Source organism: Merops nubicus, unplaced genomic scaffold (genome assembly GCF_000691845.1).
Source record: "Merops nubicus isolate BGI_N331 unplaced genomic scaffold, ASM69184v1 scaffold22816, whole genome shotgun sequence".
Lineage (NCBI taxonomy): Eukaryota > Metazoa > Chordata > Aves > Coraciiformes > Meropidae > Merops > Merops nubicus.
The window spans coordinates 13724-40826 of NW_008617247.1; the positions used below are offsets into that span (position 1 = coordinate 13724).

Here is a 27103-nt window from a genome sequence, read left to right on the forward strand (position 1 = left end):
GCCTGTCAGATCCTCACTCTGGCTTCCCAGGAGGAACCGAAGAAGTTGCTGGGAAAGTAAAGACCCTCAGAGGTGGATTTTTCATCTGGAAGACTGAGAGGCTCTCTGATACAGGAGCTGTGGGCGTTCAGACGTGCGAGCGTGTTGGGGTATTAGCAGTGTTTATTCTACATACATCCTGGGATGGTGCTTCAGGAGGTCTGGACATGCCAAGGTCTTTGAGTACAGATGAATTCTTCGAGTGCTGAGCACTGCAACCAATCCATCAACGTTTCTGCCCATATCTGAAGCAAAGAAGCCAGATTGCTTCCTCAGATGCACACGGGGAACGGCGTTACACCAGCAGAAGCAGCCTGCACGCTGGCCTGAGAGCAGAACCCCCTGTAATATAATCCCTTAAATATATGATTATAACCAGGCAACCTGCAGATACTGACCTGCAAAACCTGGAAGAGTTTGGAATTCTCTGTGTGTTCTAATGACAGCAGGCAAGCAGAGACTGAACCAAAGCAGGCGGCAGTCCCCGAGTGGCACCAGCCTTCCTGCAGGGTCAGCTGGCACTTGGTTTTGCTGGGACTGGTTTGAGGCAACGAACTTCAATTGTACTCGAGGGTGTGGGGGGAGCCTGATGAGATGAAGCAGTTTCTAATGAGATTCACTCTAATTACAGCTTCCCCCATTCTCTCCTCTCAGATCGGAGGAGTGGGTAGATTCACCATGACGACATAATAATAGTGCAGAAAGCTAATTAATGGATCCCAGGGAGCAGAGAGCAGCTCTGCCGGCAGCACCGCGTCACTCTGGGTCTGGCAGGGCTGGGCTGCTGTGCCAGCGTGGGATGGCAGAGCAGGCAGCAAAACAGGCAGCAAAACAGGAGCTGCCCAGCGCAGCTCTTCAGCTGCCCAGACATGAGCAAGGACACGCTGAGAACCAGCAAGGAGGGTGGAGAAACGCGCTCCTCACGCAAGGATGCCTTCGTGTTAAATTGGACCTAGCTGGAGAGGGAGAGGGAGGGAGGAGGAGGAGGAGAGTGGGAAGGGCTGAGTGCATAATTGCATCAACAGAAACAGTCGAGTCCGGTTTGCTTCAGGTATTTCAAGAGGTTGTTTCTGTTCCTTCAGTTGTGGTGGATGAGTGTGGCAAGGTGTGAGCTGGGAATGTTGTGGTACCCGCTGTTCCCTGAAATGCCCGGTGTTGGGAGATGTGCCCACACTCCTTAGGGAGGATGAGGAAGATGTTAAGGGCCCTGAGAAGGAGCACGTAGCACCCCCTCGCCCAGGCAGAGAAGCAGGAGGTTTGCTGGAAGCAGAGCTGGAGCTGTGGCTGTTCAGGTGCCTCCACGAGCTGCCCAGCCTCTGAGGAGGGCGAGGGTGGCAGAGGCTGGATGTTCAAAAGTGCCAGGCTTTGATTTCAGTGCCAAACTGGCAGCAAGGTTCTGAAGACCTGTTTGCCCTCTGCCCCATGAGAAGCCAAAGCTCAATGAGCCACAGAAACAGCACGGCCTGTTCTGCAAGCCAGGGGCAGGTTTGGGCAGACAGGACGACCCAGGGGTGGCTGTGCAGGGACACAACCTTCCAGGGCCATCAGCCTGGCACTTCTCCTCGGAGCAGCATCCAGGCTTGCCACAGAGCCATGCAGCTCCTCGCAGCTCCGTCCTGTCCCAGAAGAAGCCATTCAGGTCTCACTCCCCTTCTCCATCCATCCACACACCCACCCACCAATGCCTTTGTGCTTTGACAGCTCCTTGCTACCCTGTGCCTCGACCTTCTCCAGGGCTTGGTGGGAGCAGATGGTCTGTTGTGTCTGGGCAGGCAGCGCCGAGCCCGAGGTCGCCCTGCTCTGACGGGCAGACAAAGCTGGAGGGCAGCGGTGCTGCTGGCATCACCCTTCCCAGGCAGGGGCTCCACGGGCTCCATTATGCTGCTCACAAGGGCCCGTGTCTGCAGCAGGGTGGGGAGGGGAAGAATTTGGCTTTTGAGTGAGCTTATGCATCCCATTTGAAAAGCAGCCATCTGTTTTCACACGCCCAGCAGAAGGCAGCGGGTTCACCGAGGGATGTGGGAGGCTGCAGTTGGGCACAAAGAGGAATCTCAGGGAACCCTCACTTGGTTCTTGGTGGGCAGGCAGAGTCCCCTCCTGCACCCAGCTCCCAGCCCTCCTCCCGTGCCAGTGAAGCCCTCCTGCCCATCTTGGGAGCTCATCCCCTGCACAAGTGTCAGAGTCTGGGGCTGGCTTATGGCTCAGCCTTTGAGCGAGCTGCCCTGGTGCAGCTGCAGGGCAGTGCCAGGACACCTCTGTGCCCAGGTGGCCGAGAAAGTCAACAGAATCCAGGCTTCTATTAGAGACACTGTAGCCAACAGGACTAGAGTAGGGATTGTCTTCCTGTACTGGGTGCTGGTGAGGCCACACCTTGAATACAGGGTTTAGTTTTGGGCACCTTGCTCCAAGAAGGATCTTGAGGGGCTGGAGCATGCAAGGAAAAGGGTCTGAAAACCGGTGAAGGGTCTAGAAAACAAATCTTACAAGGAGGAGCTGAGGAACCTTGGGGGTGCTGAGCCTGGAGCAGAGGAGGCTCAGGGGAGACCTTCTGGCTCTCCACTGCTCCCTGAAAGGCAGTTGAAGCCAGGTGGGTCCCAGTCTCTTTTCCCAAGGAACAAGTGATAGGACCAGATGAAATGGCCTCAAGTTACACCAGGGGAGGTTTAGGTTGGACCTGAGGAAAAATTTCTTCCCCAGAAGGGTTTTCAGGGCCTGTGCCAGGCTGCCCAGGGCAGTGGTGGAGTCCCCACCCCTGGAGGGGTTTCCAAGCCGTGGAGATGTGGTGCTGAGGGACACGGGGCAGTGGGGACCTGGCAGTGCTGGGGGAACACTTGGACTCCGTGACCTCCAAGGTCTCTTCCAACTAAAAGGACCCTATGACAGAGGGTTGTTTTCTGCCCCCATGCTGTGCCACCCGTTAACACTCGCCTGGCTCCTCTCTCCCCCAGGAGATCCATGAACGAGATCCTCTGCGTGGCCGCCCCCTCTGCCCACGGCCTGGGCCCTGTCCCCGTCTCGGTCAGCGTGGACCGGGCGCGGCTGGAGCAGACCCTGCAGTTCGAGTACATCGACGACCCCAAGGTGCAGCACATCGACCCCGAGTGGAGCATCGCCAGGTAACGCGGGGCTCTGCCCAGCCAGGCCAGGAGAGGGTCTTTGGGAATGCCCATCCCAGCTGGAGTCCCGACCGGGCAGGGCTGGGCATCTGCCGTGTTTGGGGTTCCCCAGATCGGGTGCTGAGTTCCTGAAGCAGCTGGGAGTGCAGCTACAGCAGGAGCAGCCTGCACCGATTCTGGGAGCACGAATAAAACCCAGATCGCTTCCATCTGCTGAAGAAATGCACAATTGCTCATTAAAGGCTCCTTCTTGTGGTTCTGGAATAAAACAAAACCAGTCACCACCAAGAGAGGGAAAAGCTGAAGCTAATCCAAAGGTACTGCTCATCCCAGACTGGCTGCGAGGAACGGGGTGGCCAGTGCTGTCACACCACCCTGACATCCTCACTGTTAAATCCCTGGGCCATGCCCATCCCCTGGTGTTACCTTAATGGTTGTGCTCACAAGGGCTGTAACTCAGCTATCCGTTTGAAATTCCAATTATTTTTTTAAATTGAGAGAAGTAAGTGTCTCCCAGCAGGCTCTGTGAGATGTTTACTCTGAGTCCAGGCTCCAGGTTGTGTCTGGGCTGGGTTTGATGGGTTGGCTGGGATGGGTGATGGAGGTGGTCTGGAGGGAACAGCACCTGGGCTCTGCTGTGGAGGTGCTTGAGGCTTGGGTGGATCTGGGCTGTGCTGCTCCACTGAACATGTGAAAGAGGAAGCCAAGAGTGAAAGACTTTGCTCAGGGGCACTGGCTGTAGGAGAACGGGGGTACTGTAGCCGGGGGTTGTGTCCTCCCTGGCACTGATAGCACTTGATGCTCTTCATCCCTCCCCTGCCCTATGAGAACTTGCTGTGTCTGCAGTCCAGATGCCAGGGCATGTCAGTTCCTTCACTGTACATACCATTTATCATGTTCCTTAAAACATCACTGTGTAAATCATTAAACACTGTGACTAATTGTCTTACATCTTTAGTCTCAGCTCGGTGGACTCCTTTGGTCCCGTTTCTCAGCCTGCTGCCTTGCAGGGCTGTTAGGTGGGACAGGGTGGAGCTGAGAGTAGAAAATCCAGCTCCCTTGAGACACCACTCCCCGGGGAGTGGGAAATAATCCACGCTGTCACCTGAAGTGTCTACAGAAAACATCTTTCTGAGACCAACAAGCACCTGTGTTGCCGAGCACGGTCTGCTGGGCCCCAGCCCCTCTGCCAGATCTGTTAACTGGATGTCTCCTGGTTCTCCACAGTGGACACACGCCTCTGACCATCACTGGCTCCAACCTGGACGTGATTCAGGAGCCCAGGATCCGTGTCAAGCACAATGGCAAGGAGTTTGTCAACGTGAGTAGCTGCTGGCAGCGTGGTGCCACGGGGCTGTGCCTGGGAGCATCCCCCACCCACGGGCACGCACCCGCTGGCTGGTGCCGGTTGCTCTCGGTGTGGTGAGATTTGCTGCTCTGGGAGCATTGCCCTGGACTTACCCAAACTGGGAACCCTGGGAAGAGGCGTCCTGACACACAGAAATGGGAAATCACTCCCTCAGCAACACGGCAACTGCCAAGGAGCTTTTAAAGCTAGAAATGGAGGAGTCCATTTTAGGACATCCCCATCACCTCAGAATCTGTCTTGGGTCAGATAAACTTGTCTGACTCCTGGAATTCCCCCTTTTGTCAGAGCTCCTGAGCCCCAAGAGCTCTCTTCTCCCCAGCGTCCTTCCATTTCCAGTACCTGGCTCAGCTCTGCAGCATGTTATGATGGGAAGTCCAAGTGGAGCTGTCCCTGTCATTCCCAGCTGCTCCACACCTCCCATTTTAGTCCTGCTCGTTCTGTAAAAGCCCAGAGCTGGGTGCTGAGACCTGCCAGCTATGAGACTGCTATGTTTAACCAGTCTCTCCCTCGCTGCCTCTATAAATAAAACCCCTGTTTCTGCAGCTCTGGGCCCAGCAAGCCTGAGCCAGCTTGGGGAGGGAAGGGGAGAAGGGAACACCTTCTGAATTAGAAGCTTTCAGGGCACTTTTGCAGCTTGATCACCATGGTCGGGCCAGGTGCTGCTTCTCTGCACCCTCCTCACCATGTGAAGGGTGCTGGGCATGGGGCTCTGGGTATATTGGTGAAGCTGAGTGTTATTTTTATGCCTCCTTCCCCTCCTCACTCCTATCAACCTGATGTTCCCAAAGCAAGGAGTTGGTAGCAGAGTTTGGGGTTGGTCTGCAATGCCACCTCCTTCCCCTAGCTGTATTTTTTCAGTCCAAGAGTGAGGAACTAAAATAAAGCCTCAGCTAAAAGGGAACTAAGAGATGTTCTTGTGTGCTACAAATGAGAATTGTAACTCCAGGACCCACAGAAATTATCTTGACCAAGTAAAACTCAAATATATTGTCTCTATGTAGTGATCTCTCTGACTGAATCTGTATTATCTTGGAAAGGGCAAATCACTTAGCAGTCTTTTCCTATTCCCTTCTCCTTTCCCCTCTGAAGACCTTTTTCATCTGAGCTCTTTTTAAAAAGACATCTAATTTTGTTGCTAGCAGTTTCAGTTATAGTGCTTCAAAAATAATTCTGAAGACACCAAATTGAGTGAAATTAAATCTTCCACTTAGGGAGGGAGGCCAAACGGTTGGGCTTTTGGTACTTTATAAGGCAAGAGTCTCATAAATCAGCCAGCTCCCAGCTTCCAGGGCTGGAGGAGCTGTGGGTGTCCTCAGCCTGGCAGGAGGTGACCTTCGTGTTACCTCCAGCCCACGATGTCAGATGATTGTTCCTCTCCCTCTCTGGCATTTGGGAATTGTCTCTAATCTCCAGTTTGTAGCGCAGGCCAGGTGTTACCATGGGGCTGTTTCAGAGCTAGCTCTGCCAAAGAGGATGCAACAGGAAAGAAAAGCAAAAGTGGAGGAAAAGGGCTCAGTGATTTGCTGTGCAAGCCTCTAGCTCCTTTAAACCACTGCTCCTTCTGCAGCTTGCTTTCCATCTCTGCACCAGTGCCTTCGCTCTGCCCCGAGGGGAAGCAGAGCCCCCAAACCATGGCTGCAGGGCACCCAGCCTGGATTCAATATCTCCAGCTAAACCAGAGGCCGCTGGACTTTGCAGGGACTGTTGAAGGAATCAGAGCATCGTTGTCCAGGTCAGGATAAGTTCTTCCCTTCCATCTTTCAAAGCATCACTCTCCCTGCAGGTCTGCAAGGTGGTGAATGCCACAGCACTGGCCTGCCTGGCACCCCCCCTGACCCCCGAGTACCGGCCCGGCCTGGACGCCGTCGAGCGGCCCGATGAGTTTGGGTTTATCTTCAACAACGTGCAGTCCCTGCTGGTCTACAATGACACCAAGTTCATCTACTACCCCAACCCAACGTTCGAGCTCCTGAGCCCAACTGGGGTGCTGGAACAGAAGCCGGGGTCACCCATCATCCTGAAGGTAAGGAGACCCTTACCTTTGGGGGTCCCTTCCAACCCATTCCATTCTGTTCCATTCCATTCTATTCTGTTCTAGTCCTGTCCTGTCCTGCCCTATTCTGTTTTGTTCTATTCTATTCCTGTCCTGTCCTATTCTGTTCTGTTCCATGGGAAACAGAAAAAAATCCCAGAGAAGGGAGTTTCATACCCACTTTGGAGTATGAGTTGTGCTGGATGGAGTGCCATCGTTTGCACAAGCTGGGAGCGAGGTGAAAATCAGAGAAATGTGCTGCATCTCTGTACAGTCTTCTCTCCCCTTGTCCCCAGGGCAGAAACCTGTGTCCTCCTGCTCCAGGAGGAGCAAAGCTCAACTACACGGTGCTGATCGGGGAGACACCCTGCGCCGTCACCGTCTCCGAGACCCAGCTGCTGTGTGAGCCACCAAACCTCACCGGGCAGCACAAAGTGATGGTGAGGGCCCAAACACCCCCAGCAGCATCCCTTCCCTCCCTCCTTCCCAGCCTCCTCCTCCTCCTCTTCCAGCACCCTGACTCACTCGAATACCGAGTGCCATTTCTTGCCCAAGGTAGGATTTTAGATCTTTGTGGCTGTCTCATGAGAAGCTTACAGTAATTGGTGTGGATTAGCATGGAGAACCTTTTTCCCTCCTTGAGATTCAGCACCTACTATCAGAGCCCTCTAGAAGGAACAGATCTCTCTGGCAGTGCCTTCAGTAGCAGGTACCATCCTTTCTCTGGTGCTGCTTGCTCTTCCTTCTGCAGCTGAGACCATTGCCCATGGGCTGTGTTCTCCCTCCTGTAGGGATTTTATCAGTCCTTGTACCAGACCTGACCTGCTAAGTGGATGGAAAGGTTTTGCCTTTTCCTGAAGGAGAAGCAGGCAGGGACATCTGAACACTGGACTGGTCAGATCAACACCCTCCTCCAGGATAACAGTGGGCATCTTCCCCTGCTTTGGTTTTGGGCATGGCTGCTTCCTCTGATCCCCTCACAGACCAAGCACACAGCTGCTGAAGTGCTTGAGTAGAGCCCAAATGAGATGGTAATTGTGATTTATTTCCCTTTAAATTCAGCATCCAAAACACACTGGGATTATCACGGTGTGATTTAACAGAGGCACAACCTGGCTGAGAGCTGTGGGCATCTGTGACCAGGGCACGTCCAGGAAAGGCCTGTCCTGGCATTAACCTCCAAAAAAGCTCAGCAGCTTTCACATGGGGCTTTCTCTTCCCTTCTCTGTTCTCTCTTTCCAGTCGTGCTGATTTCTTGTCAGTGAAACGATCACTGGGTTGCTAAAGTCCATGGCTTGCAAAAGGGAGTTGAAAGCTTATAAAATGAAAGTCAAATGGAGCCATCAGATAATAAGAACAAAGCCCAGATAGTGAAGGGCTGGCACATTTATCATGACTTGAAGCCTCCCTGTGTTCACATAAGCTGCACCCTCTGTGTTTGAAGGTGGTCAGAGTTGCTGCAGTCCTGGCTGACACTGAGTTGGGTCAGACCCCCCCTTCCTTGGGGGTCTGTCCAGCGCTGACCAGGAGGGGTGGGACTTTGGGGCAGGCTGACTCCCTTACCCAAAACTGCTGCTTACCTCCATAGGTGCGTGTTGGTGGCATCATCTTCTCCCCTGGTTCCGTGAGCATCATCTCAGACAGCCTCCTGACCCTGCCAGCCATCGTCAGCATCGCGGCGGGGGGCAGCCTGCTCCTCATCATCGTCATCATCGTCCTCATCGCCTACAAGCGCAAGTCCCGAGAGAACGACCTGACCCTCAAGAGGCTGCAGATGCAGATGGACAATCTGGAGTCTCGGGTGGCCCTGGAGTGCAAGGAGGGTCAGTACTGCCCAGAACACTGCAGCTCTGTGCTCTGGTCCCCAGCTTTCCCCACCAGAGCCACCCAGTCACCCTGTTTCCGTGGTGAGGAGGGGGGTGGATGTCCCCGTGAGGTTTGCTCACTGCCCTGTCACAGGAGGGTGGCCAGTGACAAGTGTGGCAGTGGCAGCCAGGGCTCTGCTGCCTGGTGTGCAGAGAATAGGATTAGAGCTTGATCCTGCTTAAGTGACAAGCCTGGGCCACGCTGTGAGGAGCACACGAGCCCCAGGGTGGGTGCCCAGCACAATATGCCCCCTTGTCCAGTGGCCTTTTAGTAGAGGGCTTTCGAAAAGGCACAGGCTGAGATGGGGAGTGGAGGAGGTTTGGAGCTCCAAGAAACAGCATGTATCCCAGACAGAAGGCAGGAGAGCTGGAAAGCTGGTCCAGCCTCTCCACCAGTCTGTAGGATGTGGGCTCAGAGCAGCAGGACTAGGTTTGGGGGATGGGAAGAAGCTCTTCAAGCATTCAGGCTTTTACAGCCTGGAGAAGGCTCTAGGGAGACCTTATTGCAGCCTTCCAGTATCTGAAGGGGACCTACAAGAAAGCTGGGGAGGGGCTTTTTTTACAAGGGCTTGTAGAGATAGGATGAGGGGTAACAGTTTCAGTCTGGAAGAGAGGAGATTTAGATTAAAAATAAGGAAAAAATTCTTCATTCTGAGCATGGTGAGACACCAGCACAGATTGCCCAGGGAAGCTGTGGATGCTCCATCACTGGATGTGTTCAAGAACAAGGCCTGGAGCAACGTTGGTCTAGTGGGAGGTGCCCCTGCCCATGGCAGGAGGCTTGGAACAAGATGATCTTTAAGTCCCCTTCCACCCAAAACCATTCTCTGTTTCTATGATTTGCTTCTGGGCAGTTTTGTGTGTTGTTTGGAGCAGTGAGGCCTGCTGCTTGCGGGTCTCAGCACACGCCAGGCCCAGCCCCTGTGCCGGGGAGCGAAGGTGGAGGTGGGCAGCCCTCCCTGTGGCTGCTGGGGTGAGACAGAACGCCTTCTGGGGAGTTGTTCTGCTGTTGTTTTGTACGTCCTTCCAGCTGGAAGGCAGCTTTGTGTATCAAAGGCACATAAATAGAAAGCTGCAAATTTCATAGCATGACCTCTGTACCTAGAGAGAGTTGCGTTGGATTAGTTCAGCTGATTTTAAAAGGGTAGCCTTGAAAGCACAGGACAAAAAAATGAGAAGTATTCAGGAGAGACCACAGCTTCAGCATGGACACAGCCTGGCTGGGGTACAGAGACCTTACGGAGCCAGTGTTTTGTGCTTTGGAGAATGCACACGGGGGCACACGCAGCTCTGGAGCACAGTGATGTGATGTTACAAGACAAAGAATAAATTCCTTGCTGACCCCTGCAGCAGGCAGCCTCTGCTCGGGTTTGATCTGCATTGGATTTGATTATTTTGGCAACTGTTGATAGAGGAGGAGGAGAAGAAAGGGAAATACAGAAGGCACCAAGTTATGAAAATAGATCCTCATTTTTATCTGCAGCCTTTAAAGGTGGTTTAGGTGTGTGTACCCAGGTGTGAACTGCATACAAATTCATAAGCATCTTTTGTTCTCGGCATCTGCTCCGTGCAGTGTTTGCTCTCTCGTGCTCAGCTGCTGAGACAGTCTCCAAGGGTGAGGGTCTGTCTGAGCTAGGCAGCAAGATCTCCTCCGAATGGGTCTCCTGAGCTGGGCCGTGTTCCTTCCCTGCCGTGCCGTGCCCCAGGCTGAGCAGGCAGCTCAGAGCCCTTCCCCAGAGCCTCTGCCCCACAGCCTCAGCTCCCGGGCTCACCCGTGCTCCTCTCTCCTGTTCTGTTCTCCCTGAACAGCTTTTGCAGAGCTGCAGACGGACATCAATGAACTCACCAGCGACCTGGATCGCTCGGGGATCCCCTACCTCGACTACCGCACCTACGCCATGAGGGTCCTTTTCCCTGGCATCGAGGACCACCCCGTGCTGCGGGAGCTGGAGGTAGGGATCAGGCTGTGCCCCACCTGTCCGAGCTCCCCTGAGCCCCTGGAGAAGCATGAAACCCACCACACCAAACCTTACTGCAGGCTCTGGGGTTAGCAGGCTGAGCCCCGAGTTCGCTGTAGCTCAGAAGCTGGTGTTTTATCTCCATCACACATCCCTCGGTCCCTTTCGGTTTCTTCTCCCCGCTGTTGCTTCAGTTTTATTTTATAGGTTTTTATAGGGCTATAAGCCGGCAGCAAAGCATGCCAGATAAGTTATCGATGGCCTTTTAAAGCCCTCCTTAATCACCTCCCGGGCAGGAGAAGGCTGAGCCCGGGGCCATCAGCCTGGAGCATCAGGAGCTGCGCTGCTGTTCGTGGCGTGTCCACAGGAGGGCTGAGCCTGAGCCGTGCCCGGGCATGGCCAGACCCCCCCCGGCCCCCCCTGCCATCTCCCTGCTTTTGCCACCGCTCCCTGGAAATACTCAGAGAAGGTTTTCAATGAGGTGATGAGTGAGGGTCCATTTGACCACCTGTGAGAGTGCCAAAAAAGCCCTGATGGTGCTTCAAGGAACATCTGGCAGCCAGCGTGGGGCTGGTGTCCCCCATCCGGGATGCTCAGCACTCCCTCAGAGACTGGCATTGCTCCTGGAAATCCTGAAGGTCCTATTTGCCCTCACACAGACTAGGGGTTGGCCCAGATTTGCAGACAGAGATGTAAGAGGAAGAAATCTTGATTGCTTGTGCTCCACACGGCTCCAGGGCCTCTCCAGTGCAGCTGGTGCATCAAACCAGGCTCCTTCCCAGTGGCCACCAGCACTGAGCAGGTGTCGTGGGGCTGGTCGAGCTCACACAGGCTTGGACCCAGCCTCTCCCAGCCCATTCCCAGGCCCTGAGTTTTCCAGTCCCACACATTATGTTCACTGTTCAAATTGCCAAATAAGCTGGTGCTCTAGCAAACAAATATGAATGCTTTTTATTTGTTTCCACTCATGAAAAACAGAACTGCAGAAGTGATAAATGTGTTGCCAATTACACAGTTGCTTAATTACATAACGTTAGTAAAACCAATACATAAGTCTCCAAGATGTTTGGTAAAGAGTTGCTTAATGTAGTTCATCATTTTCACTTGTAATAAATCACTCGAATCTGCAACTGGCTGAAAGCCTCAATTAATTTTTTACACTTGTCCCATAATAAAGCAATAGTCTAAATTAGTATTTAATTTACTTACAAGAGTGTCACTTTTTGTGCAGAACAAGCAAAACTCTATGTCATTTCTAGGGCCGTTAGCCTCAAAGCAGCAGTTTTATGGCAGGCAGGGAGTACAGCTCGGAGCAATGATTAAAATGAGCCATGCTGGAGGGCTTGGGGGAGGACAGAAAGGGTGGCACTTGTTCAGGACGGGCCAGAGACCCTGCTTGTGCGTGCTGAGACCTGAGGGGTGGGGTGGTGGCCCGTGCCCCCGGGGTGGAACGATTCACCCCTCCTGCAGGGCTGGCAGCGACCCTGCCGCCCTGCGCCCGGGCTGACGGGCGTGCCCTCCTCTGCCACAGGTCCAGGGGAACGGGCAGCAGAGCGTGGAGAAGGCCTTGAAGCTCTTTGCTCAGCTGATCAACAACAAAGTCTGCCTGCTGCCCTTCATCCGGACGCTGGAGCTGCAGCGCAGCTTCTCCATGCGCGACCGCGGCAACGTGGCCTCGCTCATCATGACGGGGCTGCAGGGCAAGCTGGAGTACGCCACCGACGTGCTGAAGCACCTGCTCTCCGACCTCATCGAGAAGAACCTGGAGAACAAGAACCACCCCAAGCTGCTCCTGCGCAGGTAGCCCAGGGGCAGGGAGGAAATGGGACGACGGGGAGGTGGGGGGGGTCCCCTGGGCTGGCACAGCCACGCTGCTGGTGGCATCGGGGTCCTCTGCAGGACCGGGGTGCTGGGGCCAGAAAGAAAATGCTGCTCTCCACGGGGCACTCTGGATGATCCATCCATTTCCTTGCCTGTCGCCAGGATGTGGGGTTAACTCGACTCTGTGCTTTCACAGATGGCTGAACAGGGTCTTAAATTGGAACCAAGAGAGCTGTTACCTCTACTGTGTGTGTGTGTCACTCAGAATCTCCTACCTTGGCCCAGCAGCAGCCCCTCCCCTGGCTGGCACCTCTGCTGCCTTATCCCTCCCCACCCTGTGCTGGGCTCTCCATGACCTGCACATTGCTGGTACCCAGCAGTGCCCTCTGCATCCAGTCAGGGGAGAGGAGGCACCAGCTCAGGTACAGAAGGGTCTGGAGGAGCAGAGGTGCAGCTTCTCCAGTCATCTTACTGGACTTGAGGCTCTTAAGGGCAGGAGTCTCCCCTGAGCTGTGGTTTTATTATGATCTGTAGAGCATTAAAGACCTAGGGAAGAAAAGTACCTCTCAGGTGAGCAATGGCAGGCGCCCCGGGAGCCATCAGGGAAGGGCAGGCTGCCCAGCGAGGCTCTGTCCCCTCCTGATGGCAGCCAGGGTGCTTCTGTGACCTTCACCCTCATGGCTCTGAGCTACCTCACAGGTATTTCTGGGCTTTATCCTCACAGCATCTGTGTCTGCCTGGATGGAGCAGCGGAGTTTGTGTCTCACGTGGTGGGGCAGGAGCTCAAGAATGGATTAAGCAATTCAGCCAAGGTTGTGCTGGGAAGTAGGAGACAGAAAAAGGGGAAGAACTCTGAGTGTAGGTCAGCAGGCACAAATAAAAGGCTACCACTGTGCCATCGTGAGCCCCCCCTGTCCATGTCCCTGCTGCAGAGCCTGGCCTTGCCCGGATGAAGGCGAGGGGAGGATTTCACAGCTCTAGGAAAATTTCAGGGATTCCTCCAGCCATAATGAATATACTTGACAGGAAATTGCTTTAAATCTGGCTGTGTTTGCGGAGGCAATAACTCATCTCGGGGAAGGAAACCGTCTTAATTTCCCCCGTGGTTTGACGAGTCGCTGGGAAGGCGTCTTCTGCCTCAGCCATCAATAATGACTGTTCACAGTGCTCCAAAACATACACTGCTGGTGCTCAGAGCTGTGCCCCCTCCTCCCTGCAGCACCCAGCAACGAGACAGGGCTCCTGTGCCAGGATTTGGCCATTTCACGGGAAACCTCACCTGGGATGGCTCCAGGGATGGGGTGCTGACCACCTCTCTGGGCAACCTGGGCCAGGGGCTCAGTGTAAAAAATTTCTTTATTCTCTCTAGTCTAAATTTCCCTCTTTTAGTTTAAAGCCATCACCCCTTGTCCTGTCACTACAGGCCCTATTTAACCTCTGGCCTGTCCCTGCCCTGTGCCCTGCGGGCTCCTGGGTGGTGTTGTTGCACAAAGCAGCCTGGATTGGAACATCTTGCTCTGACTTAATAAGGAGTGATCAACCACAAAGTGAGATACTTTTTTTCTTTTTTTTTTTTCATTTTTTGAGCTCTCTGGTGGCAGCAGTTGATAATTGGCACTCAGTTCTTTCTCTCTTTCTTCCTCATTTTCCCCTCTCTCTTTCTTCCATGACTACCCCTCGCGGGAGACAGCAAGAAAGTTGACATTAAATCAAATAGCTGCTCTGGTTCCTGGCACAGAGCGCAGCACACAGCAGTTCACAGACCTAGATAGAGCAGGGAAAATTAATAAAATACATATTTATTTTTTGGGTTCTCTCAGCTCTTTCTGTTTAGTTTTGTTTTATTCCCGGTGCCTCAGAGAGTCGGAGGAGCAGCCAAGGCTCTGGCTGCTGGCGTCAGACTCCTTTGGCAAGTCATCATCTGTGCCTTGCCCTCGTTGTGTGGTCAGTGTGAGAAGGGTTTTCTCCAAGTCCAGGGGTTCTCCCCTGCCACGTTAATCTGCAGGAGCCTGGGGTTTATCTTGGAGGCAGATCTCCAGCAGTGTTTCAGATAGCAGCCCGGCGATGGAGCAGCAGCGCTGCCGGCCCAGGGGCAGCTCCAAGCCCCACAGCAGCTCTTGCTGGGGCTCAGCAGAGCCCTCCCCACGCAGCAGAGAGGAGAGGTCAGCTCAGGGCTCCGCTCCCAGCCGCCCAGCACCACTCCCATTCCAAAGGCAGAGGCGGGCTGGGAAGGCACGTGGGGCACTGGAGGCTCCTGCTGCTCCCCGCAGCCATGGGGGCTCTGAGCAGCCCCTGCTCAGCCAGTGCAGCACAGGGATGATTAGTTAGCTCCCTTGCTGGCCACCCCCAGGACTGATGCTCTGCAAACACCTCACAGCACCAGTCTGTGCTGGGAGAGAGGGAGAATCAGGGCTTGCAGGTAAGGAGAAATGGGATTTGACAGAGATGTTCTGAGGTGTTTCTTTTTGCTGTTCCATTCAGCTGATCTTGTATTTCTGATAAGGAAATAGAAGGGGACAGCTCGGCACGAGTACCTGACACCTTTCTGCCACACAATACACCCCAACTTCTGTCACTCCTTATTTCAGTTATCTTCAGAGTGCTGGTGTCAGGCTGTGGGCAGCCAGCAGGGACAGGACTCAGCATTACTTCACTGGTTGGGCTAACCAGGAGGTTTGCCAATTCTTAATTCAATATTCTATTAACAAAGTAGTTTATTAAATTAATATTCACCCTGAAGTCCCAAATGTATCGTTTTCTGAGGTTTTCACCTATTCTTTAGTCTGTATCACTGACTCTCCATATTCCATGGCTTCCCAGCACAGCACTGTGCTGGTGCTTCTCCTCCTTAATTGGGTGGCTGAAATATTTTAAATAGGAGAACAATGTGTGTGTCAATTTGTAGGATGAATTTTTAGGCAGTTAATCAATTCAGGCTTAAATTCTTCAGGGAGCTGCAGACATTTTCTCAGATTCCTGGCAGATGTTGTGATCTGAGGAGGTGCTGGGTAATGTGACCCTGGGTCCCTTTACCGACTGGTGCCAGTTTTTGTTTGCTGAAAGCTGTGGCTCCTTTTTATACTTGATCTGCTTGACTTTGGGATCAAACCCTGTTGCTTCCATAATGTGTGTTTTTCATTAAATGCCAGAGTTTTCAAACATGCAGGATGCTGTATAAATACATACCAAGAAATGCAGGGCAACAGAGCAGATGAGGGTTGGAATTAGATGATCTTTAAGGTCACTTCCAATCCAGGAGGTTCCATCTGAGCAGGAGGAGAAACTTCTTTGGTGTGAGGGTGCAGAGCCTGGAGCAGCTGCCCAGAGAGGCTGTGGAGTCTCCTGCTCTGGAGAGATCCCAAACCTGCCTGGATGTGACCCTGGGCACCCTGCTGTGGGTGAGCTGCTGGAGCAGGGGGTGGGAAGATCCCCAGAGGTCCCCTCCAGCCCCTACTTCTGTAAGGTGCAGAGAGGTGCCCAGACCTGGTGAAGCTGCTGCAGGCTCCCAGTGAGGGCAAAGTAGGACATGGTCCCCAGAGGAGAGGGTGCTGCAGAGGGCAGGGTGCTGGATCCATCCCTCTTCACTTGCTGAAATCTGGACCAGATCCTGGTATCACACATGGTGTGAGGAGACGGCTGAAGGGTGCCCGGGGTGAGGGCTGCAGCTGGCAGAGCAGCTCTGCCCTGCACAGCCATGCAGGCAGGATGGCAGCCCTGCCAGCCTTCCTGTAAGCCCTGCCAGCCTTCCTGCCTGCCTTCCTGCCAGCCCTGCCAGCTTTCCTGCCAGCCCTGCCTGCCTGGCAGCCACCCCCAGCATGAGCTGTGTAGCTGGGGCTCAGATGTGGACTACAAGATGCTCCGTCACCAGCACAGCCAACTTGTCCCTATCCCAAGAAAAGGGCTTGTGGTGCTTTAAGGAAGGTCTCTGGGTCCTGCAGAGCCAGCATTAAAAACTATCATTAGGAGCCATTGTATTTAAATTAGAGATAATCTTGGGCACAATGTGGGGAGAGGGACTGGGTGGGACTGGGGAGAAAGCTGCAATTTCCCTGCCATTGTCACTCTGCCGTCCCTGATTGCAGGAGCTGCTGCAAATCCCAGTGATTTTCTGAGCCAGGCTGTAATTTGCACCACGTGCAAGGAGCTGAGTGTCACCAGGCTCCCTGTCCCCAGCCCCACCAGAGCTGGCAGCTGGGCTAGCTGCTGGCAGCTCCCAAGGGGACAGCGCTGGCCACATCCTGCTGCTTGCCAGCTCCAGAGCACCACAGGAGCAGCTGGGTGGTGCCACCTGGGGAGATCTGGGGTCTCTGGGGTGTGGTTTGGGTTTGGATGTAATCTGCTTCTCCCCCTGCCTTCCCTAGGACGGAGTCGGTGGCTGAGAAGATGCTGACTAACTGGTTTGCCTTCCTCCTCCACAAGTTCCTCAAGGTAAGGAGGGGTGGAGCTGAGGCCATGCAGCTGCTTTGCTGTCTCACCACCAGTCATCCCCACGGTGAATCTGAGCTTGAAATTCTTCTCTCAGGCTCCAAGTCAAAGGATGTAGCAGCAGGGCCGGGGAGGTGGCAGTTTGCTCAGAGGTGCCTCCAGCTGGGGCTGCTGGTCGTGGGCTGGGGCAAACTGGCACAGCCTCTGTGCTCAGCCTCCTTCAGCCCTCAGAGCACCCGCTGCAGTTCTCATGTGGTGGACTTGCTGTTGCTCCTCTGTAGCACTTAGGAGAAATTCTCACAGCCCTGTGCCTGGACTTCCATGGGTTTTAACTTTGTGGTTCTGGAAGCCCCTCAGAATTTGCGTAATGGGAGTGAACAATGAGATCAAGATCTCAAATTCCTGTTGTTTTACAGCCACATGGATTCAGTAGAGCTTTACCAAGCCAAGGACAACAAACCCATTGAGCAATGGAGCTCATGGTTTGGCTGTCCTCTCCAGGAGCTGAGGGGGCTGAGCCTGGATTGCACATGTGCTAAAGATGGAGTCAATGGGACTGTGCCTCAGCCGAAGTGAATCGTGTGCCAAACCTGTGTGCAGGCCGTGGGCCTGGAGGAGATACACCTTCACCTCTGTGTTAGTTTTGCTGTCTGTCTCATTGTGCAGGAATGTGCTGGAGAGCCTCTCTTCATGCTCTACTGTGCCATCAAGCAGCAGATGGAGAAAGGTCCCATCGATGCCATCACAGGGGAGGCTCGTTACTCCCTCAGTGAGGACAAGCTGATCCGGCAGCAGATTGAGTACAAGACTCTGGTGAGTGGCCACTGTAGAAGCTGCTGTTGAACTGCTTCTGTCCTCCTCACTTGGACATGAGCTGTTCTGACCTTTAAGCCAGTGAGGAGGAGTGAAGGATAAGTGTTGCCAGTGCAGCACAGCCTCATGCTGGGAGGCTCATGCCCAAGGAAGGTGTGTGCAGGTTTGCAGGTACCAACAGCCTGAGATGAGCGTTTGAAAGGTTGGGTTTGGGGGGAGCAGTTTATCTCTCTGTGCACTGAGCATTGCCCTCCCTCTAATAAATGGAAATGGACATCCAGGACTCCTCTAGAAATCATTCCAGAGATGTACTAGGTGCAGTTAGGGATGCAATGGATTTTTAATGAGAATGGGCTGTTGTGACATGTGGTCACATGTGGTTACAGCTCTCCTGGATGCTTGTCTGAAGCCCTTTAGAGCACGATGTCGTTCTTCTTCCCTTCCAGATCCTAAACTGTGTGAACCCAGACAATGAGAACAGCCCAGAGATCCCTGTGAAGGTGCTGAACTGTGATACCATCACTCAAGTCAAGGAGAAGATCCTGGATGCAGTATACAAAAACGTCCCGTATTCACAAAGACCACGAGCTGTTGACATGGACTTGGGTAGGAGCTTCCCTGCCTCGTGGGAGGGTGGAGGTCAGAGAGGTTGAGCAGTGATTTCTTGGTGGGTTTTGCAGAGCTTGTGAACTAGAGCTCAGGCTGCACACCCCCGTGCATGTTTCTGCCCCTAGAAGCCCTGGGCACTGCTCCTGCCTGGTGGGTTTTGAGCAATGTGGGATCAGCTAATTGTCCATCAACCACAGAGCAAATGATTCCTGAGGCCTCCTTCACACTCATGAGAATTCAGCTTTCTCTGGCTGTCTCTTTCTGGGAGGTGGGCTTTTCCGCAGCCTTATCTGTCCAGTGGTTAGTTGGGCCAGAAGCAAACAGAGCCAGCTGGTGCCTTTTCCCTCTCTGACCCCTTTCTCCTCTCCAACAGAGTGGCGGCAGGGCCGGATAGCTCGTGTGGTCCTGCAAGATGAAGACATCACCACCAAGATAGAAGGAGACTGGAAACGCTTGAACACCTTGATGCATTATCAGGTGAGAAAGCAGCCCCAGCAGACAGCTCCCAGAAAGCTGCCAGGAGGGAAGAAAAGCAAAGCAGAAATTTAATTCCCAAGTATTTCGCTCCTCTACCAAGACAGGCAGGGAGGTCACATTTGTATGATAAACCAGAAGGGTTCAATGTGCTTACACATTAGATGGGAAAGCAACCTTGACATGGATCTTGAAGAAACTAGCAGAGTTGAAAATTGGCTAAATTAAAACCAGCAGCCGTGCTAGTGAGCTAGAGGGAGCAGGGTGAGGGCTGAGCTGTGGCTGCTGGAGGTGTGGGGCCAGGGCAGGAATGGCACGTGGGGGGCTGAGCCAACCAGGAGTGCAGCAGGGAGGGGAGAGGGGTCCCTGCCTGCCTTCAGAGCTTTGCAAACACCACAGGATGTGATGATCTTATGCGAGGCACAGGCTGCAGCACCAGCACATCTCTCATACTCATGATCTTCCTACGTGTTGACTCTTGAGCATCGTGCAAGGAGTGAGGGAGGGGAATAGAACAGATACTTCAAATACTGCCACAGGGGAGGGTTGAGGGAGTGCTGCTGGGAGGTACAGGATGAGGCCAGGACAAGAAAAAGTGAATATCAAGAGCTGCTTCTTGACAGAATGACATCAAACCTCCCAAGCCCCAGACCTAGTCTTCCAAGCCAAGAAGCAGCAGGAGTTTTCCCACTGGAGTCATATAAAACTAGGTGAGGCAGCAGAGATGTCTGTTGAGCATTGGCCAGGGTGGGCAAGGTGACCTAGGAGCTTGTTGCCATCTTTTGCAGCTTGCATGCTCCAGCCCAGGCTCTCTGGGGAGGCGTGTGGCTGCTGGAAAGGGCTTCGTATGGTGTGTGAAAGATGGGAAGAGAGGTGGAGACAGAGCTCAGGAAGGTTTGGCTGAAGAGAATCAAAGGCTTTAACTCAAAGCCTGTCTGCAGCAGAGGATAACTGCATTAATTGGGACCTGTAACCTACTACTGTCCATCACTACCTCCACAGAAGCGTTCTGTATTTAATCTGGCACCTTTCCCTGTTTAGACACCATCTCGAGTCCATCAGCGTGCCTCACGCTGTGTAAGGGAACGTGAGCCAGTATTGACAGGAGCCATAGAACCAGGGAGCAAGGCAGAGAGAATGGCATAAATATGCAAAGTGCATGTAAAACAGCACCTCAGGGTCAGCTCTTCCAGCAGCCCGAGGAATTTCAACACAGATTACCAGGAAATGTCACAGGAGTTGTGCAGGTGAATTCCGTTGCTTCTCAAATCTGTTTTACCTGACAGTTGCAAGGAATTAACCAACATGGAGAGAAGCAGCGAGGCTTTATTATGCCTTGATCTTTAAAAGTCATCTGGAGGGAGCTGGGAGGGAAAGCCGTGCCTGGCGGGTGCTCGCTGGGTGCAAGGGGAGGGAGCACATTTAGTTTAGTGCCTGTGGGAAAATCCAAGCTGCAAGTTTACCCTGAAAATAAACAAAACCCTCGCAGCACTCAAGGTGCCACAGCTCTTCCTGCCATCTGAGCATCAGTTTTGTGCTGGAACAAAGTGGAGGTTTGCTGCCAAGCATCCGAGCAGGTACCAGCAGCACATGGCTCTTCCCTCTGGCCCGAGCTCTGCACAGCCTAGCTGAGCTGCTTCAGCCATAAAAAGAAGCCAAGTTCTCTGCACTGCAACAGCAATCCTGTCAAGGCAAGGCTTTTGCCAAAAAACAAACAGCAATTTATTTGTTTTTTGGTATTCCCACCAGGTTTTTTTTCTGTTTGAGTAAGAAATGTTTTTATTAGGTATCAAAAATACAGATGCTCCAGGACTACACAGTAAAACAAAGTTGTGGGCAAAGGCACAGCATAGAAGAGGGTGTAAAGTCATTTAAGTTTCAAGTGCTGTAGTCTCGCCAGTTTAACAGGAGTTACATAGAAAAGAGGCGTGGTTCCAGCCATAAAACCAAAATCAGATGATTTCCACCTTTAATTTGGAGCTGTCTTGTCTTTATTCCCATCTGAAGGCAAAGTGATGTCTGGGTTTGCATGCAGTAGTTGGGGATGCCCAGCCCACGTTCCCATCTGAGAACAGCAGGTATTTTGTGGTCTTTTGGAGAGGTGCTGTCACCTGGAGTAAGCCCTGGAGCGAGGAGCAGAACCTGCCTGGTCCCACAGCCTTGCCCCAGCTCCCCATTTCTGGGGTCTGTTTGATCCAGAGCCCCAGTCCCTGCAGCTCCTGGGCTCCAGCTCCTGCCAAGGACCCAGCCAGCTTCTCCCTGCTCCCCAGGGCAGGGCGGGAGGCTCTGCACAGGGCAGTTATTTCTTTAATGTCTTAGCTTCAGACTTGGCTGCTGGATTTTGCCACTATTACGTTTGTTTTCTACATCTTTAGGTTTATAAAAATACAATATATCTGCGTCAACCAATATTTTTCATGGGCAGCCTTCCCATGCACAAGCCAGATTGCATTTTAAAGGAAATATTAATCGTTCTGTAATATTTTTGAACTTCTTTATAGAATTCTGTAGAGGAATGTATCCCTGCTGCTTATTTCTTCATTTATAAAAATAGATGTATAGGTTAAATAGGTGTCATTCTTTAAGTTCTCTGGAGCCTTTAAACTATATTTCAATGAATTGTATTACAGTTGTGTAGTATCCTTTTGGTTTCATGCCTATTAAACTCCATGGGAGAGTCTCGCCCTGTGTGGCTTCACTCAACAAAAACGAAACACTGAATTTAATATCAAATGATTTACAGTGGCTCATGCAGGGTTAACTCTGAGGCAGTGGGGCATGAATACCTGTCAGCCACTGTGAGTCTGGAAAGGCTGAGGGACTAGAATACTATTTTAAATGAAAAATTGGAAGCAGAGAGTGAAGAGTTGTGTGGAAAATGAGACTTAGGAGCTGAGGGTGGCGTGGATGTGGAACCAGCATCCTCCCGACCCACGCAAACACTGGCTCTCTGCACTGCAGCTCTCCTAGCTCCAGGCTTTATTTTTCTATTCTTTAAGGTGTTTTGTGCAGCATGTTACCAGCTCACAGAAGAATAGGAACGTTTCTGAAGTTGTAAAGCTGCCAGCCAGCTTCACAGGCGTCTCGGGGGGTTTTTTTGGGAGTGTGGCAACAGCAGAGCGAGATGGGAGACGAGCGTGTGCTCCATTGGATGCTCGTTTGCACGCTGGTGTTTTTTAGCTGACAAGAGTCACTCTACCCAAAATTTAGAGCATGAGAGTGCTCTGTGTGTGTGTGTGTGTGAACTTTAATGCCTCTCTCCCAGTTAGCCCCAGCCCTGGTGGAAATGGCTCCAGCACAGCAGCCGGGGAGCTGCTGCCTCGGTGGGAGCTGGGCTCGCTCGGCTCTCTCCCGAGTGAGATTGAGCTGAAGTGGCAGCTAATAACAGCCTAAGAAAATAATATCACCACTGATCATTCCTTCCCTTGACTTAATAAATTGGATGTAGTGAGGCAGGAGCAGAAGAGGAAATAATGGAGGTGTTTGAAGTGTTTTGCTTAGAAATATCTCACTTTTGTGCTGTGAAACACAAGTGACTATTATTTCCACTGTCACCAGCGATAATATTAACTCATGTTTACATGAAACCTTTCATCTGAGTGGAACCCAAAGCCTTGAAGGCAGCGAAGATCCCTGTGTGCAGGTCACCTTGTGGTGAGGAGATGCTGGGGAAGCAAAGTCCAGCTGCTGCCCCAGAGCTTCCCCATGTGTAGGGATGGTGCCAAGTCCCTCGCAGGAATCTTGGCAAACACTGGAGGGCTGAGCCCCAGAAGCAGTTTCAGTGGTGTGAAAGAGGTGATTCTGCTGTGCAGGTGTCTGTGGTGCCTCCACTCTCTCCTCCCTTGCCACGCTGCACCAGGGGCCACGAGTTCAAAATTAACAGACACTCAGGCCCATGCCCTGGAAACCTGCAGATTCTTAATTAAAGGAAATACGTTAAAAAACTTCCAGTGACTACGAGATTTATAGGGAGGATAAAATTAAACATGGCTGCTAAAATCTGCTATAACAAAATCTTGTTAGCACTAATGTTCATTTATAGTTGGACTTCTCAGCATTTAATTCCTTCTCTGGTGCAGTTGGAGGGGCTGACAATCTAATACCCTGAAACGTGGTTCCGTGGCTTGCTCAGCTGTAAATCAAACTTTTAAAGTTCGTAAAAATTGCTAAAATAAAAAAATGCTTTAATAGGAATGTTTTATGGCCCATAACGTTATTATAGCCGTATTATTCCCTCTGCATTGTTACTTTAATTGGATCACAACAATTCCTGAGATTCTCATTTTTATTGGATAAAATGTAACCTTAAATCAGAACGACCAAAACCATCTTCAGGGCGTCTTTTGATTTATCCCTTCAGTCCCCTGCTGCAGAGCTGCTGCCAGCCCAGCGTGGAGCACTGGTGGATCTCCCTGATCTTTTCTCTCCCTTTTCCTCCCCAGGTATCAGACCGCTCAGTTGTGGCTCTTGTTCCCAAACAAACCTCCTCCTACAACATTCCTGCCTCTGCCAGTATATCCCGGACGTCTATCAGTAGATATGGTAAGAAGCAGGGTTGAGATGATGATGATGGGCACTGCTCCTGCTGCACATTTACAGCCAGCTGTGTGCTCCAGTGTGCTGTGCAGCTCAGGGCTTTAAAAGGGAATTGTCTAATGGGGCTGCTATTGAAGCTCCCTTTGTTGCAGGAGGACAACCCTTAAGGGAGTTAAGTAGGGAAGAAGCAGCAGCTTCCCCCGAGGAACCACACCCATCACCCAAAATGAGCAGAATTCAGGCACCACACAGAAAAATGTCCTTGGCTACTGGTTTTTTTGCAAAGGCTTTTCCACCTGTGAGCAGAACAGCAAAAAGACCAGAGAAGCTGAGGGGAGAGAAAAGGAAATGCCAAGCCCGTGAGCAGCCTTTGGAAATGGGGAAAGGCTTTTGGTGCAAAGGGGGTGGATGCTGCAGAGCATCTGTGGGGCTCCCGCTGTGGGAGAGCAGCTTTGGATCCTGGGTATGGAAGCAGGGCTGCAGGAGAGGAAAGCCAGATTCTGTCACCTATTTCTTCTCTGAGTGGAGGATCCTGAGTTGTTAGCTAATGGGTCAAAAAATGGGGAGTGCAATCTGTGCTCGGATGTGCCCGCCTGGGAGTTTGTTATTTGCATAATAGCAGGACTCAGGGTCCCTGAGGATGCTGCAGCCTGAGTAAATGAGGCTGCGAGGTGCCAGGTCTGCGTTTAGAGCACTAAATCCCCAGTAATGGCAATAATGTGCTTCCAGAAACAGCAGCAGTGGCAAAATCTCTAGTGCGCTGATCTTTTGTTATCGTTCATTTTACAGAGTGTTTTACAAATGAGAGGTCCCCTGACAAACCCAGCTCCTTCTCTTGTTTATACCTCCCAAAATGTTTTCTTTTTCCTTGGGCAAAGGTTCTGAGGAGCCCTCCCCAGGAGAGCCTTTAGGCAAAGGCCAGGAGCAAAGGCATTTCTCCCTGCGAGGCGTGGTCCACCCCATCACCCAGCACTTCCCACACTGCAGGTGATGGAAACACCAAGGCTGGGTCACACAGCCCCAGTCCTCAGTGCTCATTGATCTATGTCAGGTGGAAAAGCTTTTGCAAACTACCAGTATGAACTATCATTGCTCATGGAAAGATTAATACTTCTAATTGTGCAGACAGAATTTAAATGAGATACTTATTTACTTCCCCCATATATATCAGTACAGAGCTACGTTTAAAAATAGAATTACTAGATGCTTCCTGAGCTGTCCCCCTGTCTGTCTCCTTAATTATATCAGTTGGAGTACTCATTTATCTAAGCCTTAATCAGGGATGAAAATCTAGCTAGTTTGGTAATGACTTGCGTATTTCCCTCGGCTGATTTATGATTGATCCGCTTACTCTGGGTGAGGAGGGTGAGCTGAGAATTGGAGGCTAAACTTGCAAAAACACACAAGGTTCTCAGAGAACAAAGAAATTTAGTGAGAGGAAAAATCCCAGCAGAGCACAGTTGTGCTACTCGGCCCCGTGTCTCGGCTTGGAGACAGCATGGATGCAATCCAGGGAGGCACGTTCTTTGGGAAGTTAAATGTATTTCACATCCCTTTGAGGTTTCTGAGCAATTAAAGGAAAAACCTTTGTCTGCTCCCCCTTGAGCTCCCCTTTCCCTGCAGGGGAGGAGGGCAGAGACAGGGACCCCACAGCCCCGGGGGTGGCACAGCCAGAGTGCAGGACTGGCCTTGGGCTCTGCCACTGATGCTCAGCTTGAGCCCTTGTTGCTCTAATGAAAGCCTCAGGAACAAGAACAGCAGTTTCCTCTGCCCTTCGTGCTGCTTTGGCTGGGCAGCTTGTTATCTACAAAATGTTGGTATCAGGACTCTGGTGCTGCAGGAGTTGGTGCCCAGGGCAATGTGTGTGAGCTGTAAGTCATGGAGGAATCTTGTGTGGACCTGGATTATTGAGTTCACATAAGTAAAGGATGTGAATGGAGCAGGAAAGTCCCACATGTGGGTGTGCAAATGGAAAGGCTTAAATCTGAGGGACTCTGTTCAGTGAAGACCAACACGTGTCCTCGGCAAACACCAGATTTTGTTGGTGCCTGGGTGGTATTACATTCCATTACCCCACAAAAAAAAGCCAGTGCAGATGATTGTTTGCCTTTGCAAACACCGTGGCACTGCTGAGAGGAGACCAAGAAATCAAAAAGGGGTTTGCTTTGGGTGTGACCAGCTTCTTTCCCATCGTTCAGACTCCACGTTCCGCTACACGGGCAGCCCCGACAGCCTGCGCTCCAGGGCCCCCATGATCACCCCCGACCTGGAGAGCGGCGTCAAGGTCTGGCACTTGGTCAAAAACCACGACCATGGGGACCAGAAGGAAGGAGACCGGGGCAGTAAGATGGTGTCTGAGATTTACCTGACCAGGCTGTTAGCTACAAAGGTAACTGCCCCGCGCTAGGTTTGCTTGGGAAATGCAGGGGGGGGTCCCTCTAGACACACTCGCTGGGGGTCCTGTGCAGTCCCCAGTGATGCTCAGCTCCTGGTGAGGACTGTCCCTGTTGAAATTCCCTGAGTCCCATAGTTTGGGTGGTTCCTGGAGCAGCAGCAGAAACACAGCCCAGATTTCCTCACGCTGCAGGGTGATTGCTGCAATACTTCATTCTTCTGCACAGTATTAAAACAACAAGAACTGGAGGACACACAGCAGTAACTGTAAATATTTGACTGGTTTCCTTGGCCAGAGAGAATTTTCCTGCCTTCCACCGTGCGTTCCTCACTGTAGATAATGCAGATTTGCTTTTGAAAGCAAAAGGCATTCTTTCAGGCTAGAAATACAGAGTGAGTGCAGCCGTGAGTAGCTGCAGGCTGGAGCAATCCCCGGGGCCCTCCGGCAAGCCCCAACCTCCCTTATCCCGCCGGCTTCGCAGAGCTGGCAGCACCATCTGGCAGCCCCTCCTGGCACTGCTGCTCAGCCAGGCGTGCGCCCGGCGCCCCCCTTCACCCTCTCGGTTGCTGCCCCCATTAGGGAACGCTGCAGAAGTTCGTGGACGACCTGTTTGAGACGCTGTTCAGCACCGTGCACCGCGGCAGCGCCCTCCCCCTGGCCATCAAGTACATGTTCGATTTCCTGGATGAGCAGGCGGATAAGCACGGCATCCACGACACAGATGTCAGGCACACGTGGAAGAGCAATTGGTAAGAAGGGAGGAGGAGGGAGGAAGCCAGAGGCAGAGCCGAGTGGTGAGCGATTCTCTGTGCCCTGGGGAGACACAGGGATGGGGGAGAGCTTTGGGAGGGCTGGGCACAACCAAGTGCTGTAGCTCCGAAGCAGGAGGTGTGCCCTGAAGCCCTGCTGATGCTGTTCAGCCAGCGCTGCTGCTGCCCCCTCCAGATGTGGCAGTGGAGTTTGAGCCTGGTTCCTGCTGCCTCCCATGCACACACGACCTGAAACCCCGGTGCAGTGTTAAACCACACACCCAGCTGCCCCTGAGTCCTCCGGCCATAGATCCACAGAGCTGGACTTTGCAGATGGCTGGGATTGGAAGCAGGATGCCCACCCTGCCTGCACCACTGGAAGCAGCTGCATCTTCCCTGTCACCTTGGGCAGCAGCTGGAGCATTTGGGCAGCTCAAGGAGGTGGTGAGGGGGATGGAGCCAGCCCCATGTACGACCGCAGCCGGGTTCAGGCTCCTCCGAACCATGGGAGCTCCTACATCTCTGCCTCTGCTGTTATTTTAGGATTAAAAGCTCTGTGGGTTAGACATTTACCTCTGCGAGGAAGAAAAAAAAGCACAACAAATGGTTGCTCCCCAAACACTTTTTATTTTCCCCCTGAGTCCCTCGTGGTTTAAGAGGCCTCTAATCATCTTGGCTGCAAGAGCCGCGTTCCCCGCTAAGGCTGTGGGAAGCTAAAAACAATTTATTGAAAGCTTTAGAAAAAGGAGTTATTAGGATAAAAACTCGAGAATAACAAAAAAAATGAAGAGACTCCTTAAAGCAGTACAAAAGAAAGTGCCAACCAGCAGAGTTTGCCCTGCCAGAGCCATCAGACCACACGAGCCCTGGACACGCCAGGGCACGGGGGGCTCGGGAAAAGG

The 27103-nt window shown here is 52.4% G+C and overlaps 1 protein-coding gene across 1 annotated transcript in view; it reads left to right on the forward strand.

Annotated features, from left to right (window-relative positions):
- Window positions 1-27103, forward strand: part of PLXNA2 (plexin A2) — a gene marked incomplete at its 5' end in the record, with an annotated part of 43834 nt that overhangs the window by 13717 nt on the left and 3014 nt on the right. Inside the window, 14 exons of the mRNA XM_008943098.1 lie at window positions 2988-3155; window positions 4383-4476; window positions 6308-6547; window positions 6853-6996; window positions 8145-8379; window positions 10231-10373; window positions 11911-12179; window positions 16562-16628; window positions 17292-17438; window positions 17885-18044; window positions 18421-18524; window positions 22964-23063; window positions 25256-25446; window positions 26032-26201. Of these exons, the coding sequence (XP_008941346.1) occupies window positions 2988-3155; window positions 4383-4476; window positions 6308-6547; window positions 6853-6996; window positions 8145-8379; window positions 10231-10373; window positions 11911-12179; window positions 16562-16628; window positions 17292-17438; window positions 17885-18044; window positions 18421-18524; window positions 22964-23063; window positions 25256-25446; window positions 26032-26201 (2232 nt within the window). The remainder of the gene's footprint in view (window positions 1-2987; window positions 3156-4382; window positions 4477-6307; window positions 6548-6852; window positions 6997-8144; window positions 8380-10230; window positions 10374-11910; window positions 12180-16561; window positions 16629-17291; window positions 17439-17884; window positions 18045-18420; window positions 18525-22963; window positions 23064-25255; window positions 25447-26031; window positions 26202-27103) is intronic.